Source organism: Vulpes vulpes, chromosome 10, assembly GCF_048418805.1.
Source record: "Vulpes vulpes isolate BD-2025 chromosome 10, VulVul3, whole genome shotgun sequence".
In the NCBI taxonomy this organism is placed as follows: Eukaryota; Metazoa; Chordata; class Mammalia; order Carnivora; family Canidae; genus Vulpes; species Vulpes vulpes.
This window is the reverse complement of record NC_132789.1, coordinates 51,164,616-51,185,211: the sequence shown is the minus strand read 5'-3', so window position 1 is coordinate 51,185,211 and position 20,596 is coordinate 51,164,616. Positions and strand designations below refer to the sequence as shown.

Below are 20,596 nucleotides of genomic sequence, written 5' to 3'. Positions count from 1 at the left end.
TTCCTTTCTTTTCTTTTCTTTCTTTCTTTTTCTTTCTTTCTTTCTTTCTTTCTTTCTTTCTTTCTTTCTTTCTTTCTTTCTTTCTTTCTTTCTTTCTTTCTTTCTTTTTTTCTTCCTTTCTTGCTATTCCAGTGGGCGTGAAGTGGTATCTTACTATGATTTTGATTTGTATTTCCCTGGTGACTAGTGATGTTGAGCAGCTTTCCCACTTTCAAGCTTTCAAGCTTACTGGTCACTTGAATATCTTTGGAAAAATGTGTATTTGGATCCTTTGTCCTTTGATGTTATTGTTTTTTCTTTCTTTTTTTCCTAGAATATTGCATTTTAAAAATTACCTTTTTGTATTGGGTTATCTTTTTTATTATTGAGTTATAAAGTTGTTTACATATTTTAGATACAAATCCTTTATCCAGCTATATGATTTGCAAATATTTTCTCTCATCCTGTGGGTTGTCTTCTCATTTTTTTGATAGTATCCTTGGAAGCACAGTACTTCTTAATTTTGATGAGGCTTTACGATTTGCACATTAGGCTTTCTATTGCCTATGATGCAGAGATTAGAAGACTGATAAGTTTTAAAAAGAGGGTAACTGGTAAGTATATGTCTTACACCTGGAACTGAGAGTAGGGGGTGGAGGAGAGAGAGGGTAGTGGTGGATGGAAAGGAAGAGTGAGAGTAACAGATTCTTAACTACTTTCTTGACTGATTGTAAGGCATAGTTGATGCCACGGTAAGTCAGACTACTGGGCTGGGTGAGAGGAGTTGCTCATTTTGCAGAATGGTTTCCAGCATTCTTCCTATTGTATAGTCATGGCAGGAAAGAAAATTTGCCATAAAATTTCCCATACATTTACCACTTTTTCCCGTATATGAAGAAATGAGGCTGTAATCAAGAACTGGGAGTCCCTTATATTTTGCTCTACATTATAGAAATGGGTATAGTTCTCTGTGGTCAACATTGAATTCCAGGCTGGGCTAGGATTTGGTTTTGATGGCTGTGCCATCAAAAATGTGTATTCTTAGACTGACTTTGATTGATTGTTGATGCACAATGTTATATTAGTTTCAGGTGTACATAGTGATTCAGGATCTCTGAAGGTTATGCTATGCTCATGGCAAGTGTAGCTACCATCTGTCACTGTATGATGCTATTACATTATTATTGACACATTTCCCTATATTGTATCTTCTGTTCTCATACCTTACTCATTCCATAACTAGAAGCCTGTATCTCCCACTTCCCATTACCCATTTTGCTCATCCCCCATCCCTCTGGCAACCATCAGTTTATTCTCTGTATTTGAAGATCTGATTCTGCTTTTTGTTTATTTATTCGTTTTGTGGACTTTAATTTTAAATTGAGCAAAATGTAATGAAACTAAATTTTATACACCCCAAATTTAAAAATATGTACTATCTTTTACAGCCAAATAAATAATGGTTTTGCTCACACTTTCTTCTATTTGTACAGGTTGGTGGACTAAAATGAAGATGATTCTTTGTTAAAGTTAAGCAAGATTAATTATGTCAGAAAATGCAATTGAAAGAGGTTGCTTGGCACAGTAAAGTTCTGAAAGTGCTCCAAAGGGTTATTCTGTAGACTAGAGGTAGTACAAGTATATTGTCTTTGCCATGAAGGTGTCATTTCCAGAACAACTTGCTTATAATTTTGAATTCTAGTTTCTAAAGTGGGGCTTCATTGAAATATGTTTCCTTTTAAACCTTTGCTGCTGTGCCTTTTGGATTCTCTCAACTGAGTGTTGTCTCTAAATTTCCATCTGTTTCTAGGCTATAAAACTGGACTGTTTTCTGTCTCCTTCTATAACTCTTGACTTCATGCCCACATAGTATGTTTTTGTGTTGCTATATTATACTTCTGTTTCTCTTTTGTTTAAGAAATGGATCACTTTCCAGAGAAAGTTTTATTCAGACATTTGAATTGGTTTTTGCTATCCTCTACAATGATTTAGTTTTAAATTTTAAAAGTTTTCGATTGTACAGGTACTGTTTCTCTTTCTTCTTGAAATTACATGTTTTTTATATAGGGATTTTATCCTTAATGTGAGGCTATTTTGAATTTCATCTTGCTGTTTTCTTAGGATTTTATATATACATATACTTATGTATACACATATATATGTACATTTTCTTTTTAGATTTTTATTTCTAAGTAATCTCTACCCAACATGGAGCTCGAATTTATAACCCCGAGATCAGGAGTTTCATGCTCCACCAACTGAGCTAGCCAGACACCCAAGGATTTTGTATTAATAAAACATTTAAATCAATATTAATTTTTCTTTGTGGTATTTGCCATTAGAGATGTGTGGATAGTATACATGCTTTATATAAAAGCATATACAATTAAAACTTTAAAAAGTTAATATGTATGCATGTACATTATAAAAGATTCAAACATTTTGAAAGTACATAAAGTAAAAGTGAAAGTTCTCCTTAACTTCAGGGTACTCCTTATATAATCACTTATTAATTTTTGTGTGTGTGTCTTTCTGGTCCTTATTTTTTTAAAAATGTAAATTCCATGCCCAACCTGGGGCTTGAACTCACGATTCTGAGATCATGAGTAGCTCACTCTATCAACTGAGCCAGCCAAACAACCCTCTGGTCCTTTTTTGATGTATCTATACACCGATATAATGCATGTGCACATAGTGCATACATGTTGCCTATTTTGTGACTTGTATTTTTTTGTTTACCAGTGTATCTTGGATAGCTTTCCATATAGATAGCCTACTTCATTTGTAATAAATACAATGATCTGTGTAGCCACTTGTATTTTGGTGAACATTTCTATTTGTTTACAAATGATGCTGCTGTGAACATTCATATACAGAACGTCTGTGTGTATTTGTGACTGTTTCAGTACTACAGCTCTTACAGACAGAAGTACTGAGCCAGAGGATGTGCAAACTTAAATTCTGATAGATTCTGCTACATTGCCCTTTAAAAACGCTGAACCAGTTCACACTCCCACAAAGTATGAGGATGCCGGTTTTCCCTCACCTGCACCTCCATTCTTGCCATAGCCATTCTTGCCATTATTTTACCAATCTGATGAATAGAAAATGGAATCACATTGTTTTAATTTGCATTTTCATGATTACCAGTGAAATTGAGCATCTGTTCTTTACTTCTTTTCTGTCAATTGTTTATTTTTATCCTTTGTCCATTTCTGTATTGAGGTTTTTTTATTTGTTAGTATGATCTCTTTATGTACAGTCTGTATTACCCCCTTTCACCTTTGTATGGTTAAGAACATTTTCTTCTAGGCTCTTGTTATTTGATTATATTTATGATATCTTTCTTTGTTCTGAGGTTTTTATTATTTATGTGGTCAAACAAATCTTAGCTGACTTGGTTCTTTTTTTTATTTTTATTTTTTAAAAGATTTTATTTATTCTTGAAAGACAGAAAGAGGCAGAGACATAGGCAGAGGGAGAAGCAGGTTCCCTGTGGAGAGCCTGACGTGGGACTCAATCCCAGGACCCTGGGATCACTACCCGAGCCAGAGATGCAATAGTGGTGCACATTATTTTTCTCTAATACTGTCATAGGGTTTTTGTTTTAGTTTTACATATAGTTTGATGTAGGAATCTGATTTAATTTTTTCCCAGGTGGGTAACTAGTTGCACAAGTATCATTTAATAGATAATCTTTTCCTCTTTGATTTTTAATTTCATTTAAATTTATTTAAACTTTTTTTTTTTTTTTTTTTTTTAAGTAATCTCTATGCCCAATGTGGTGCTCAAACTCACGACCCTAAGATCAAGTTGTATGCTCTACTGACTGAGCCAGCCAGGTACTCCTCTTACTGATTTTTAAATGCTAAGTCTATCACTTATTGAGTTCCCATTTACACTTGGGTCTGTTTCTGGACTGTTGACTTTCATTGTTCTGTTTGCCTATTTTAATACTAGTGTCCTACTGTTTTAATTATTATAATTTTATAATATGCCAAATGGTAAGACAAGTTCCCACTTCTAGTGGTTAAAATTATTTTCAGGTTTGGCCATTCTCCTTTCACATTTATACTGTCTGATAAACTTGAGAATCAGTTCATTAATTAAAAAATTAATTCCAATTGAATTTTGATTGAAGTTGCAATAAATTCAGATTAACTTGTGTAATTTTAAAATATTTACAGTATTGCATCTTTCTATTCAGGAACACAGATGGACAGAATGCCTTCTTTTTACTTATTTTTTTTAAATATTTATTTTTTTAAGTAAACTCTGCCCATTGTGGGGCTTGAGCTTATGACCCCGCGATCAAGAATCATACTCCCTTCCAGTTGAGTCAGCCGGATGCCAGTGCTTTCTTTTTATGATAGTGGTTTTAAGGATTTCTAATTTCTTTATATAATTTTTGTATGTTAGTTTTGGGTATAATCCTAAATTTGTTTTTATTGCTGTTTTGAATAAGACCTTTTAAAATGTATATTTTCTAATTAGTCATTGCTAGTTGATTGGTAAGATATTGATCTATTTGTTTATAAGCAAGATAAATTCCTGTTCTCATAAATTTTTAAATGTATTCAAATACATCTCTGATGCCAATTTTTGGAGCCTCTGCCTTTGAGACTATTTGCATAGTGGGTTGAATTGTCATTTGTTATACTATACTTGCTCTGTAGTTATTTATTGACTTTGCTCCTTTCTTGTGTACATTTGTATGCTGTTGAGCCAGTTTGGTAGATCTTTTCCTTAATTGGTATGTAATTTGTAGGTTAGCCACTGATTATTTTGGCCTTTGCTTCAGGAATAACCTGAATATGTTTGTCTAGCTTCTCCCTGAAGTTAGCAGGTCTCATAGTAGGTCTTAAATCCAGCAGTATAGACCATGTTTTCAGAAGTATGTTCTTAAGGAGTTGCCTCTAGTTGTAATAGCTAATATCGATACTTTGCTGTAGCTGATGCATAGTATAGATATTACTTCTGATAGTATAGATATTAATTCTGTTTTATAAATGAAGAAGCTGAGATCTAAGAAAGGTAACATAAATTTTCCAGTGTCACACAGGGTTGTGAACAGAGTTCAGTTTTAAGACTTGATCCCTTAACTTTTACAAACGTTCAGTTTTCTGAGGATGTGACTTCATGCAAGGTTCTGTGTTCTTGTGGTTCTTGCTGAATTCTATTTCTCTAAGTGTATTTCTCCGTTCGATAATTTTGCAGATACTTAAAATGCTATGTTTGTATACATTACTGAATTCAGAATTTGGTATCCTTTGCACATTTTACTCAAGAGTTGATTCGTAAATCCAAATACATGCTAGCTCTTACAGAGAACCTGAGCTATTAAAATGTTGTGGCTCTTTTGTGATGAGGCTTTTTACAAATTGTAGTCTCAAGCATTTTTGTCTCTTAGGGTGACTTTGTTACTTTTGGTATTCTTTAGGTAAATGATATTCTGATTTTAATGTTACTTGCTTTTTAAAAAATAAGAAACAAGTACAACTAGGTCTGCTTAATATTTTAAAAATCTCTCTTTTCTAAGATGAAATAGAGGCAAGGGCTCTTTATCTGAGTGGTTTGATACATGTCCTCCAAGTGTTCTCACAGGAAATGAATTAACTGAACTCTAGGCTCTTAGGCCACCTGCAACAATACTTGGGTTGTAGTGATATGAGTGTGTAGCTTGTAGGCCTTATAGTGTACGAACTGATCATTCAATTAACAAGATCAGAGAATGTTTCCTAACATTAACAAGACCTCTGTGCCTGTCCATTAATGTTGGAAGTTTTCAAATTATTACTTGTGAGCTTCTGGAATCCCAAGAGGTTTCTGGGCCTAGTCTTCATCTTTGACCATTTTCCATTCCTTTCTAATGTAAGGAGTACAGATTTATTAAGAATGAGTGAGATGAATTAAAAGAGAAATACTGGAAATGACCAACTGGAATGAAGTTGAAGTGTGAAAATTCCTATTTGCAGTTGCTATAAGGGCCATTTGGTATGTAAATCAGGTACTCACATCCTCCTTTATCTGAGAGCCTTCTGCAAACTGTTGGAGGAATATACAGGCTTACACAAGTGGGCAGAGAGTATTGGGTGGTTTCTAACTCACCTTTGCTTTGTTTTATTTATTGTTCTTTTTGCCCCACCTCTGAAGAATCAGCTTCTTCCCCAAGCAGATGGTGCTGGTAAAGACTGAATTCCTTAAGAAAAGTTAATGCAAGTGTAAAGAATTGCCTTATTATTTAATAGTAGGCTCTGGTCACTTTCTATATGTAGGTCACTGTTATATCCTGTTTACCTCTCCTGAAACGTTACCTGGCACTTCATAGATACTCCATAATGTCTAAATATAAATAAATAAATATTTATGGATTCAGAATAAATTCCAAGTATTGCCTGAATTTAGGTTTTCTTATATGAAGAGCAAAACATTGAGGAAAATGTTTAATGTTATAATTGTGTGCAGTTGAATGGATTATATCCCTCTTCTTTTCAAAATATAAGCTTTTAAAATATCACTCTTTAATTAGAAAAAGAAGCACATTTCATGTTAATTTAAAATCTGTCTGCTAAAGCTTTTTGCTAAGAAAAGGTTTAGCTCTGTTGTAACTTCCATAGCTTATAGTTAATATGTAGATTTGCAATTAAATAGGCATGGTGAAATGCAGTGCATATATTTGAAAATACAGTGAGAACAAACTAAAAATGAGATCGGAAATCCACTAGCAACTTTTTTTTTTTTCCACTAGCAACTTAAGTCAGCTATTACACTCAACTTTTCTCACACTGGATAATCTTTTTTTTTTCTTTTAATGCTGATCTTTCTTTAATGCTGATTATAGAAAAGACCCTTTTTCAAACTTCCTATGGATGAAACTGGAGGGAACCTTAAATATTTGACCAGTTTTCAGCATCTGAGCACTGTGTAGTGGTTTTTACATTCAAAATAATGTAAGTTCCCGAAGACTGGCAGATTCTGTTCTTGGAAGGTCCTTACCAGACATCTCATTTAGAGTAATTGGAAAAAATTCTATTGGAAATGCCTTTGAAGTGAATGGTAGGCTTTTATAAAATGTTTCTGGGAGGCTGTAGACTCTAAAGCTGTTGTTTGCAACAAGCACCAGACTGGTGAATCTGGATGACTCTGGATAGTCCTTGCAGCATTTCTGGGTATTCTGTTGGCGCATTGTTGACAGTATATAACCAAAATTTAGATTTTAGGGTTCATTAATCTTTAGGGAATGCAAAATAAACTTAGTCTTAAATGCTTCATAGATGCATCCACTATTTTAAAGGACATTCAATAATTTTAATGCACACAGTTGCATTAAAAATCTATTTATACCTAATATACTTGCTATGTGTCCTTTCTTATGAAGCTCAGAAGCAGCCCCATATACTTTCTAATTGCCACACTAACTAGAGGAGGTATCTGGCAGCTGGATCTCTACTCGCTCCAAGGACTTGCCATTTATGCATCATTTTTACCTTGAACTCTTTTATGAGGTTGTTGTTTTTATTGCTTTTGTTCACATAGAACCACATTACTTAAATTAAAAAAGAAGGAAAGACGATTGCTGAGAAGTGAGAGAAGTCCCATCAAGATGACTAGAGATTTAATACTATAAAATAGTCAACATTCGCCTAGTTGTAGTAAAAATAGAGTGCCATTCTATCCTTATTGAGAACATGGTGCTTTTTTTCTCCCTCCAAATTTTAGTATGTGGTTTATAAAAATTGATTGAGTTGTTTTTCAGTTTTTCAACGGAGAAAATGAAAGTAAAAAGCTCAGACCATTACTCTAAATGAATTTTTATACATTTGTCACTTGAAAACTATTTTTAGTTGAATGGTAGCTTGTAATTGTATTTATTGTAGTTTATAGTATTTATAACCTGCTGTGGTTTTGAATATTGCTCTTAAGATTGCAGTTAGTGACCCACTAGGTTTTAATTGCTAGGAAATTTCAGAGAATGTGAAAAGTTTTGGTTAAGCCTGGGGAATAGCCATTCTTGCTTTCCTCAAAATTGGCATCAGTGACTATTTAATGACAACAGAATGCTTTAAAAACATGCTGCCTAAAGTCTAGCTGTTATTAAAATACCATAATAGCTAGTGTGTAAGTAATAGTTGCTTTTTTGTTGTAGAAACTCTGTGGTAAGAGGAAAGCTTCAACGAAATCCTTAAAAATATAGTATAAAAAAGCAGTAAATAGAGGATTTTTAAAAATGGGATATGGATGAGAAAGAGGAAGACACATGTTTACATCTGACATGGTTACAGTTATTTAAATTCCTTGTTTCCTTTGACTTTGCAGTTAAGGTTGTTTTCTTTCTTTTTGACAAACTGTGTAATTATTTTTTAAAATATCATTTTTATACCTCTACAGTTTACAACTAGTGTCTCTTTTAAAAAAGCGATATGCCAAAACCCATTTTAATGCAATATAAAGCTTGGAAATTTGAGCGCTTCAATGTCAGGAAACCAACACCGTATGTACTAATTTCTAAATTACTAGCTGGGCTTCTAAATGTATGTTGTTCATGCAGCAGAGGCAATTCGTACAGAGCAGTCTGTGGGGTTGGTGTTTCACTAAGCATTTGCCATTGTTTAGTACTGTTTGTCTCTACATTTATTCAGTATTACCATATGCTATAATCTCTAGACCAGATGAGAACATCCAGCAAGCATAGACTTCCAAGCAGGAAACAAAATAAGTTGTAAGAAATGGAGCTGCTATAAAATTTTATGGACACTAGTTGCAAAATGCTTTCTGAAAATGGTAATAGTAAGTGGGAGAGTGGGTCACGCCTCATTTTTTATAGTCTTTTCTACACCCATCTTTCAGAAGTTTCCTTATGCTTGGTGATCAAAGTAGGCATTTAAAAATGGTGTGGTGTGGAAATAATTTTAGAATAACAGTTTAAATAATTAAACATTTTGTATTCCATTTTCTGTAAGCGATGGGAGGGTCTTTTTTTTTTAAGCCTATTTCAACAACTAAATCCACTTTTGATTATTCTAATGGAAGGGGCTATATGACTAAGAGACACAAGTGACACTCTGATTTGGTTTATTCTCATCCAACTTTATGCCCAGTTTTAGTCAGCAAGTAAACTATTTAGAGTTTGTTTTCCTTCGCTGACTACCTTACTGCTAGCTTGCTTTTAGCTAACGATGTTTAGAAATAAAAAAAGGGGTAAGAAATATATGGCTTCTGCATCTAAAAAAAGAAGACTCACCATAATCTGGGTAATTGAGAATTTTTATGAACTGTGCAATTGAAACATTCTACTTTAAAAAGGAGATGGGAATGTGGGCTTCCTCAAATCTTAATGTTAAAATTAAAGATAAATTTAAGATATTAAATATTTATTATATACCTAAATGTGAATGAGATAAACCCATTTAGGACGTTTTTAAAATTTGGGGTGAGATGATTGTTGTAACTGAAAATTGAATATAGTTCTGAGTGCACTGATATTTGAGAATAAAAGTGTATTTTTTAAAATATTAAATGTTCTTTTTATTTACTTATTTATTAAAAAAATTTTTTTTAAAGATTTTATTTGAGAGAGAGTGTACTAGCAAGTGGGGAGAGGGGCAAAGCGAGAGGGAGAAGCAGACTCCCCACTGAGCATGGAGCTCCACTTGGGGTAGTCTTGCAACTTTGAGATCATGACGAGGTCAAATCAGGAGTCCTTGGCTTACCTGACTGAGACACCCAGGCACCCCAGAAACGTTTTAAAAATAGATTTTATAGTTCTTTTGATAAATGGAATGTGTATGTTCATGTTGAGGAAAAAGCTTTTCATTGTTCAGAATTATTTCTTAGATCTGCATTGTTTTCTCATTCTAGTCATGGGAAAGTGGCAGCACAACACTACAGCATCTTATCTGACTTAGTCAGCTATTACCCTATACCCCGACCTAATGCATCATTTGTAAGTCCTACATAATAATGATCATCACAATCATAATAATATTATACTACTCACCTTTCATAGGCTATTCATATCTATTATTTCATCTAAGCCCTTTGATTGGTCTTTCCATGAAAACCATTAAAGTGAGTGTATATTCATGTGCGTGTGTGTGTGTGTGTATAGTATAGTATAAAAACGGTATATATACATATAATATAAAAAATGCTTTTTGATTGTTTAAGATAAGTCATCATAATGGCAAAGAGGTAATTGAGGACTTCTCTCCTACTATGTGTCAGGCTCTTTGGTAGGAAACTTACACACGTTATCTCATTTAGTCATCACCACTAACTTTTATAAAATAGGTCTCTGTATTCCTATTTTATGATGAGACCTCTAGTTGCAACTAGAGGAAGAGAAGATGGGCTTTTAAGAGTGGTAAGGAAGGTACTGGTCTAGGTAGAGAGACAGTGATAATTGAAAACACTATTTGATTATGTGACCACTCTCCAGAAAGTGGTCAGGAAAGTTAATTTTTTTTTAAAGATTTTATTTATTTATTCATGAAAGAGAGAGAGAGAGGCAGAGACACAGGTAGAGGGAGAAGCAGGCTCCTTGCAGGGAGCCTGACGTGAGACTCTATCCTGGGACTCCAGGATCACGTCCTGGGCCAAAGGCAGGCGCTAAACCGCCGAGCCACCCAGGGATCCCAGGAAAGTTAATTTTGTGGAGGAGGTTGGACCTGTGCTATTTACTGAGAAAGGGAACAGACCAGAAAAGGGTTAGTATAAATGCTGATGAGTTTAGTTAGGATGTGTTAAGTTTAGGGAAGGGAAGCAGAGATCTTGCAGAAGGTAGGTACAACCAACAGTGGTAAAAGATGTTTTTCCCCCCTGAATTGTATAGTTTTTTGTTAGGCATTTCTCTAGACATTATTAATGACATTTAAGTTTTGATTGTGTTTATGAAGGATTATAATGAAACGTTTATGCCTTGAATAGTTACATAAATTTTGGGATGATTTCATGGTATGTTACTATTATAGCTACCATGTCCTACCAGGTTGAGTATGTTTTTTAAGCAAACTTGATTATATGAAATCTCAATTTTTAAAAGTATTTTTTAAATATATAAGCAAAGCTTGTTTATTGTAGAAAAATTAGACTAGAAATTAACATGAAGGAAAAAATTGATAGTCCTACTACTGGATTTCATTATTATTTTTAAAATTTATTTATTTGAGAGAGAGGGAGCAAGGTGGGGGAGGAGCGGAAGGAGAGGGACAAGCAGACTCCAGACTTAGTGCACATCCAGATGCAAGGCTCAATCCGAGATTATGATCTGAGCCAAAATCAGGAGCTGGATGCTCAACTGACTGAGTCACCCAGGTGCCCCTGAGTTGCATATATTCTGATTTTTCCTCCTATGTGTTGTTCCTTTCAGAAATATGGCTACACACACCTTTCTGCAGGAGAACTTCTTCGTGATGAAAGGAAGAACCCAGCTTCACAGTATGGTGAACTCATTGAAAAGTACATTAAAGATGGAAAGATTGTGCCAGTTGAGATAACCATCAGTTTGTTAAAGAGGGTAAGGAGTGTGAATGCCAGCCAATTTAAACCAGCAAGGAAATGAGAAACTAATTCTATCTTTTCTTTTTCTTTTTTTTTTTAATTCTACCTTTTCTTTGAGTAATGGAAAAAAATGAGAGTAATAAATTTCTTGCTTGTGGTAGGTGGTCATGCTTTTTGGGAATAGCACTACTGGACATTCTACTTTTACCTGGGAAGAAATTAGACAGTAGCAAGCATTCTCTACCTTGATCTAGGATCAGCTAGCTCAACTTCACGTCTACGTACGTGTCCTCAACTCTTCCCCAGTGGCAGTGTCTCACTTGCATTTCTATTCTTCCTTTTTCTTTTCCTTCCTCCTCCTCCTCCCCCTCACTTTTCCCTTTTCTGTTTTCTTGTAAGCTGTAAGCTTTCTTTCTTCCCTCCCTCCTTTCCTTCCTCTCTTCCCTTTCTCCCTTTTTCCCATGACCCTCCTATTGTTGCTGTTTTCTCAATTTTGATGTTTCCTTTTGTGGTGAATATGTCACCATCTTCAGTATGAAATATGGAGATCAACAGCTACCAAATTTAAATATGTCTTATCTTAAAAACAGTATCTTGCATGTACATGGTGATTCTCCACTATAGATTTCCAAGACTAGACATTTTTTTTTAAATTTTTTATTTATTTATGATAGTCACAGAGAGAGAGAGAGAGAGAGAGAGGCAGAGACATAGAGGGAGAAGCAGGCTCCATGCACCGGGAGCCCGACGTGGGATTCGATGCCGGGTCTCCAGGATTGCGCCCTGGGCCAAAGGCAGGGGCTAAACCGCTGCGCCACCCAGGGATCCCTCCAAGACTAGACATTAACAGGTATTTTGACATATAAGAAACAGTGAAGGAGAAATGCAGGAGTGAAAACAGTAAGAAATAGTTGAAACCTAGTGGAAAAGAGATACATATGAGCACCTGGATGGAATCACAGAAACTTGAGGTGGAAGAGTGGCTCATTTACACACATTCTTACCTTTTGTTTCAGAGATTGAAGTAACCTGCTTCCATTTCAGAATATATCCTCTCTCCCTATTCTCTGGATTAAATGCCTTGTCTCCACTTTATCACTCAGTATTGTGAAAAAGTGGTCACATTTTTCACTTTTTCACGTTCTGCTCTTCAGCCCTCTGTGGTCAGGTTCTACTTCCATCTTCATTGAAACTATTCTTGCTATTGTTAGCAGTGATCTTCCTTATCAAATCTAGGGGATATTTTTCATTATTTTTCTTTTTTAAAAAAGAATTTATTTGTTAGAGAGAGCCAGGAGTAGGGGAGGGAGAAGCAGACTCCCCACTGAGCAGGGAGCCCAATATAGGGCTCGGTCCCAGGACCTCAGGATCATGACTTGAGCTGAAGGCAGACACTTAATGGACTCAGCCACTCTCACACCCCTTTGGTCATTTTTCTTATAGTACTTAACTTTATTCACTGTCTTTTTGAAACTTCTTTGTTCTCTGTGACACCGTTTTTCTTGATTCTTTCCTATTTAAATGGCTATTGTTTTTTACATCTCCTTGCAAGTTTCCTAAACCATGATGTTCTCAGGGTTTTATCCATAGTCCTCCTCTCCTTTTATGTATTTCATGCTGGATGGTTTTAGCCATGTCCAAGGCTTTCATTATACAAATAAATGCTAAAATCTATAGCTCTAGACACAACTTTTTTTCTGAACTCCAGACCTATTAGATATCCATCTGAATATTTGGTAACTGTCTCAGCGTATCAGTGTATCATCTAAAATGTAATCACCCGGGCAGCCTGGGTGGCTCAGCAGTTTAGTGCTGCCTTCAGCCCAGGGCCTGATCCTGGAGACCTGAGATCGAGTCCCACGTCGGACTCCCTGAATGGAGCCTGGTTTTCCCTCTGCCTGTGTCTGTCTGTCTGTCTCTCTCTCTCGAATAAATAAATAAAATTTTAAAAAATAAAATAAAATAATAAAATAAAATAAAATAAAATAAAATAAAATAAAATAAAATAAATAAAATAAAATGTAATCACCCTTTATCTCCTTTCCTGGTTAATGGTTCTACCATTTGTGCCCAAATCTGAAATCTCGGAGCCAGCCATCTTGTATTTTCCACTTCAATTTCCCAAATTCAGTGAACAAACCTTTCAGTTATCTTCCTCTTAACCGTCTTTGATATAGTCTTTTTTTTTTTCTCCTTTACCACTGTCACCTTAGTTCAGATCCTCTTTTCCTTACCTTGACCATCACTAGAGCCTCCTCATGAATCTTTTTGCCTTTAATCCATGCTTACCCCTTCTAATTAATCCTTCATGTTGCAATCAGGGTGATTTTTTTTTTTTTAGAGCTAGAGAGTGAGTGTGAGCAGGGGAGTGGGGCAGAGCAGGAGGGAGAGAGAGAATCTCAAGCAGACTGCAGAGCCCATCACAAAGCCTGTCACACGGCTCCATCTCACAAACCTGAGATCACGACCTGAGCTGAAATCCTGAGATCACGACCCAGCTGAAATGAGTCCATGCTCAACAGACTGAGCCACCCAAGCACCCTAGTCAGGGTGATTTTTTCCGGAAGGTGATATAAGCATATTTGCTTAAAATTCCTTAAGCAATCCTTTGTTGCTTCCAGAATAAAGAGCAGTTCCTTAGTGTGGCATAATAAGTTCTTCATTAATCTTACCCCTACCTACTTTCTAGTCCTATCTTTCACCACTCTATGTGTGTCTTAATATTCAGTTTTCTCAGCTTATTTCAGATTCATTAAAATTGTTATGCTTTCTCATTTCTGAGCCTTTATATATCCAGTTTTTTTTTTCTTTTTTTTTTATATATATCCAGTTTACATCATCTGGAGTATCTTGACCCCCATCTGCTTGCCACTTTGCTATTTAGGACTCGGCTCCACTGCCATTTCTCTGGTAAAGCTCTCTTGGGCAGTTTCCCTGGTAATTTGTGCTTTATTTTGTTGTCTTATCATTGCATCTTTTCCTATGTCCTCATAGAACTTAGCACATTTACTTACATGTAATTGTTACCTGCTGAACCGTGAGCCTCCCAAGAGCCATGTTACTGTTCATGTTCCCTGGTATTTAGGCCTTGAATAAATGTATGTTGAGTGAGTAGCACACCTCTTCAGATATCTTCCTCTGTCATAATCAGGGTAGAAATGCTGTAGCGGGGGCTCAAAAATATTCTGTGAAAGTTTTGTATTACTAGAGGATATTGGAGAAGCAAATGCTGGGATAAAGCCAACCCTTAGATAAAGGAATTAGAGGACCTGACAGCCTTTGTTCTTCGTGAGAAACAAGGAGCAGTTTGAGCACTGAGGGGACTGGATGTTGATGTGTTTTGGAATAGAGGTTGCTCCAGAATTGGTCAGTTCTCCATCAGTGCATACCCTATGGTGGCTGGCAGTGGTGAAGATTTGGAAACTAGGGACCTGCACCTCCCATTCACATATTTCAACATTCCGGTCTCAGACTTTGGCTAGGAATGGTGAAGCGTGCTACTCTTGCTGTCTTCCTTGCTTGTATTCTTTCCTCTGCTACCTGTGCTTTGGGGTAGCCAGTGGCATTTAAAATTTAATTAGCTTCAGTAAAAAATGTATTAACTTTTATGCTAATAATTAATGCTTGCAATCTCTTTATATTTGTCCAAAGCTTTGTGCAATTGGACTTGAATTGTTGCGGAAAATCTGAATGCCTGCAGAAGCAGCATACTTCTTCCTATAGCAAAATGACTTGGGAGGGGAGAGGGGAAGGCAAGATGGGGTCTCTAGTAGCTGGAGCAAAGGTACTGGTTAATGCTTTTTTTTTTTTTCTTTCTGCTATTCATAACTTTGTGAATGTATATATGAAAGTAATAAATGCTTACTGTAAAAAATTTAGAAACTGCAGAAAAAAACATTGTATGTGTATGTATATGTATATTGGATTATTTCCTTTAAGTCTTTTTTTTTCTATGCACCCTCCACTCTTTACTGATGATTTAAGGAATAATAATAATAACAAAATGCTTATATCTCCCTCACCCTGCTTAAGAAATTGGATTTTGTTAATGTGTTGAACCTGAATCTTCCTTTTCTTTTAGGAAATGGATCAGACAATGGCTGCCAATGCTCAGAAGAATAAATTCTTGATTGATGGGTTTCCAAGAAATCAAGACAACCTTCAAGGTTGGAATAAGACCATGGATGGGAAGGCAGATGTGTCTTTTGTTCTGTTTTTTGACTGTAATAATGAGGTAAAGAAAACCTTCATCTGCTCATATGGTCTTTAAGCAACTGATGGTCACTATTAGAGAAAAACAAAGTGACTTTTATATTTACATTTTATATTGGCAACAATATTACCTTGAACTGGCAAATTGGATGGATGGAACAGCACTATCTTGAGGCTGCACTACTAAAAACTATTTGGCATCAGCAATCTTGTGGGCCTAAAATTTGCTTTATTTTCAAAATAACAAGTATTTGTTTTTTTAAAGACTTTATTTATTCATGAGAGACAGAGAGAGAGGCAGAGACATAGGTTCAGGGAGAAGAAGGCTCCCTGCCGGGAGACTGTTGTGGGACTTGATACCAGAACTCTGGGATCATGACCTGAGCTTTCAAAGGCAAATGCTCAACCACTGGGCCACCCAGGCCCCTCTGTATGTGCTCTTATCAGAGTATTGTCTTAGGATGTTAGGGAAACATTTTTGGTAAGCTGGGAGAACTTTCTATTTTAAAGAAACATGTAAGGTAGCTTGGTTGGTTTGGAAAAAAAAAAAAGTTTAATATTTCTTCTAAGAGTGAAATGATCTTGAGAAAAGCAGGAAAGCGTTTTTTCTTCCTGGTACTTCTAATAACATACCCAGACATACCTTTAAATAACTAAATGAATTTCTCAGAATCATTTAATTAGAAGGCCTGACTGTTTGACAGCTGTAATATAACTTCATTAAATTAATGCCAACAGCCTGAAAGAATAAGAATCTAAAGTACTGCCTTGAAGGAAGTTGGCTATTCTTGGGTTGAATTGCAAATGTGCCTCTGGTGGAGAGACTTACTGCAGCCTTTGAGTTGTTTTAAAATGTAACTCTTTTTCCAACTCCCAAAAATATGTTTTCACTTATTCTTCAAAGTTAACTTTAGAATGTTACCACAGCTTTATAACTAAGGAATGTTTATTCACGATTAACAAGGGATACTTTATTCAAATGCAAATATGTTGACTCTTAAATATTTGGATATTTATGGAATTATCAAAAAGTAAGCAAAATGGAACAAAGTTTGAGGCATGTAATTCATACCTAATAAGTTAATAATATATCCTAGATGGAAGCATACACATACAGATCTTCTTTTTATTGCGGTTTTAAAAAAAAGTACACAGGAAAAACTGAGTCATGAATGAATTCTTATTATGCTCTGTACTTATTTAACCTAGTTTATATAAATTGAACCACATGTTTAAATTTAAAAGGACTTTGCATGTTGATTAATGAATTAGACAAATTAGTTTTAATGTCAGGTTCTTTGTAATCTCTTCAAACTTTTTTCTCTTTTCAGGTTAAAAGAATGGCAAATGTGAACAGCAAATTCACATCATTTTTTTTTTTTTTTTTTGTAATGACCGTTTTATTTATTTCTCTTTTTAGATCTGTATTGAACGATGTCTTGAGAGGGGAAAGAGCAGTGGTAGAAGTGATGATAACAGAGAGAGCTTGGAAAAGAGGTACTTTGCAGAATTTACACATTGCCACCTCAGACTCAGTTTGGAACTTGAGGAGCAGATTAAATACCTGCCTCAATTTGCCCAGAAAAATATAATGGGATGCTTAAATATGTAAAATGTCTGGTCTAAGAAGATGATAAGGGAGTCAGTTGGGTTGGATCTGGGTTGTGCTCTGAGCAGTCCTATAACCTGGGGAAGAATGAGGGAGTACTTAGAATCTTGCATCATTTGCTGCTTTTGCAGAATTCAGACCTATCTTCAATCAACAAAGCCAATTATTGACTTATATGAAGAAATGGGGAAAGTCAAGAAAATAGATGCCTCTAAGTCTGTTGACGAGGTGAGTATCCCTAGCTTGCCTTAAAAGTCCAGTAAAAATGTGATTTAGTGGGGGCGGTGGGGTAGGCAGGAGAAAAAGAGAAATGGCAGATTAGTTTGTTTGCTTTTAAAGACCCCGGAGACAAAATGGAAAATGAGATTTTTTTTTTCTCCGTTTTGAATAACATCTAAAATAGATTTTACAACTTGAGACTTGTTCTTCACAAGAAGTGGATGGTTATTAATTCCAAACCTCTTTTCTCAAGCACTGGAAAATTGGCATTTTGAGAACTGTGATTTGGACCATGTTCATTTTTAAAAATCTCTAATGTGAATGGGGCCCCTCAAGGGCCCCAGGCTGCTTCCAGCTCATCATCACAGCGCACAGAGCTCCAGGGGAGTAGGTCTTCCAGACCTAGCTCTTCTCACCTCCTCCAAAAATCCATAATCTCTAAACTGCTATGCAAGCCCTCAATGCCCAGCAGCTTTTTCTGGTATCTCTTAATCCAAATCCTCTCGCCTTGACTCCCTGAGTCTTTCTTTCTGGACCTTTCTTGTTTATCACATAGTTCTAGGTTTTGTTTTTTTGTTTTTTTTTTTTTTAAGATTTTATGCATTTATTTGAGAGAGAGAGAGTGAGCATGAGCAGGGGAGAAACAGAGAGGGACAGGGAGAAGCAGACTCTTGCTGAGCAGGGAGTGACCCCAAGACTCTAGGATCATGATCTGAGCTGAGGGCAGATGTTTAACCATTTGAGCCCCAGTTCTGTTGGTTTTTTATCCATTACTCCTTCCCATAGAGGTGAGGTGATACATCAGGGAAGTTAGTGCTTTAGAATCAAAAGTAGAAAAATAAGCTACTTCAGTTTATATTTTATCAAATAATTGCTACTGATCAAGAAGTTTGTTTTGTCCTGAAACCACTAATAAAATTAAATGTATGTTGTTCACAATTATGTATTTATGATATTATATGCCATTGTGTAAAGTAAAACAGATAAAACCAAGGAATTACAGTATTTTTTTAATGATACATCTTAAAAATTTATTAAAAAAATTGACCTTTTAGCAGGAACTTAGCCATATAGTGTTTTAATAATACCTGCTTTTAAAATTACTATTATTTTTATCCTTTGCAGGTTTTTGATGAAGTTGTGAAGATTTTTGACAAAGAAGGCTAACTCTAAACCTGAAAGGAAACTCAAAATCATGCTTGAATATTGCTTTGATAGCTGCTATTACAACCCCTTTTTAAGGCAATTTTAATCTTTCATAATTACATCTCAATTAATGGCTGGAAAGAATATAGTAAGACAAATTAAATTTTTTATCTTAGATTTTTTTGGTTATAGGAGTAGAGAGTGAATTCGGGTCTAATTTTATCTTAGCTATGGTGCTCACCAAACAAAGAAGGATATCAGCTAGTTCTTTGTTTTTACTCAAAAAGCATATCCCTTTTATAGTTTGTGCCTTCTGTGAGCAGAACTTTTTAGTATGTGTGTATATCCCTTTAATAATTACAACATGTTAGGATTAGGGATTCCCCACTTCCTCGTTTTCTTGCAGGTTTTAAATTTCCAACCTGTTAAGTGAATTTGTGGACCAAATTCCAAAGGAACTTTTTGTGTAGTCGGTTCTTGCAAAATGTGTTTGGTAAACAAACTCATAAAAAGAATTCCTAGAGGTGTTTTAGTATTTATCAAATAACTGACCATTTCCTACAGAAAAGTAAGAAAACTTAGGCTTTGCTTTATTACAACTTATACAAAGTTGTGTGACAGGGCATCTTCTTTGCTTCCAGGGATTGGGTTGGGGTCACTGGGGGTTCAGAGCCTGGCAGAGTTGTCAGCTTTATTCTGACATAGTCTGAGGGTAAGAGGCAAGGATCACATCTAATGACATGTGTTCCTATGCTCTATTATATAGTGTTATTAATGATTAAACTGATCTTAACAAAATTCCTAGCAGTGGAACCTTGAAGTGCATGTATTAGGTTTATGGTAAATGATTTGGTTAACATTTTAGTAACACTTCATTCAGAGTGTTTTTGTTTGTTTTTTTAGACTAAATGTAGGGTTGGTATGAAGTAAAAAACATCTAATGTTTAATTTCCCATTTGTGTTTTATTTTCTTGAATCCTTTTTTTTTTCAGTTATTTGTTTAAGGAGATTTAAAAATCATTGCACTTTGGTCAGAAAAATAATAAATATATCTTATAAATGTTTGATTTCCTTCTTGGCTACTTTTATTTAGTATATTCTTTTTAGGCATCATGTTGAAGCATTGAAAGGCACAGAATTAAAAAAAAAAAAAAAAGGTTATAGAGTCCAAAGGAATTTTCCCTTAAATCCATTCTTCTTTTAAAAAATCTCTTGAGAAATTTGTTTTCCCCTTTCTTATCTTTTTCTGCCATTACTAATGCAGAGTGATTTCCAAGGTTCTTAATGTGAAATTTATTAAAATGTTTCTCATTTTTAGCACTTATGCTATTTGGTATACAGGATTAAGTCAGGGAAGGAATTTTGTCTTTGTGTAATTAGATTTTATATTTAAAGTCTTTGGGAATAGGAGCACCTGGCTCCTGGCTGGCTCAGTGGTAGAGCATGCGTGATTCTTGATCTCATGGTCCTGAGTACAAGCTCTACTTTGGACATAGCGTTTACTTTAAAAAAAAAAAAAAAAAAAAGGAGTAGTATAAGGTCATTGGGAATAGTGAAGGCAATTTATGGTTGTTTTACATTATAATAGGTTCATTTATTTCTTTGTGTATTATGAAATTATTAATGATACATTTTTCAACATACTTGCCATCAGGAAACAAAGTATCTGTAAGTAATGTAAAATATTAGCACCAAAATTTGTATTGAGATTATTTTGGTTTTTTGGAAGGGATTGTAATGAATTCTTTTCTAGTGATTTAGTCCATCCAATACAGAGGGACTTTGCTGGTGGTTTAATCAAACAACTGCAGTGTGAAGCAAAAGTAAAGACTAAGGTTTTTTTTTTTTTTTTTTTTTTTTTTTTAAGACTGAGGTTTTGAGAATATTCCTACTCAAATAAGTGAAGAAATTAATCAGATGGGGGAATCTATT

The 20,596-nt window shown here is 35.1% G+C and overlaps 1 protein-coding gene across 1 annotated transcript in view; it reads left to right on the top strand.

Moving 5' to 3' along the window:
* The window catches only part of CMPK1 (cytidine/uridine monophosphate kinase 1), a 31,641-nt gene extending 11,910 nt beyond the window's left edge, over positions 1-19,731 (top strand). The window contains exons 2-6 of the mRNA XM_025991879.2: positions 11,348-11,494; positions 15,560-15,712; positions 17,111-17,187; positions 17,431-17,527; positions 18,644-19,731. Coding sequence (XP_025847664.1) covers positions 11,348-11,494; positions 15,560-15,712; positions 17,111-17,187; positions 17,431-17,527; positions 18,644-18,685 — 516 coding nt within the window. The 3' untranslated portion in view covers positions 18,686-19,731. The remainder of the gene's footprint in view (positions 1-11,347; positions 11,495-15,559; positions 15,713-17,110; positions 17,188-17,430; positions 17,528-18,643) is intronic.
* Positions 19,732-20,596: the final 865 nt, after the last annotated feature.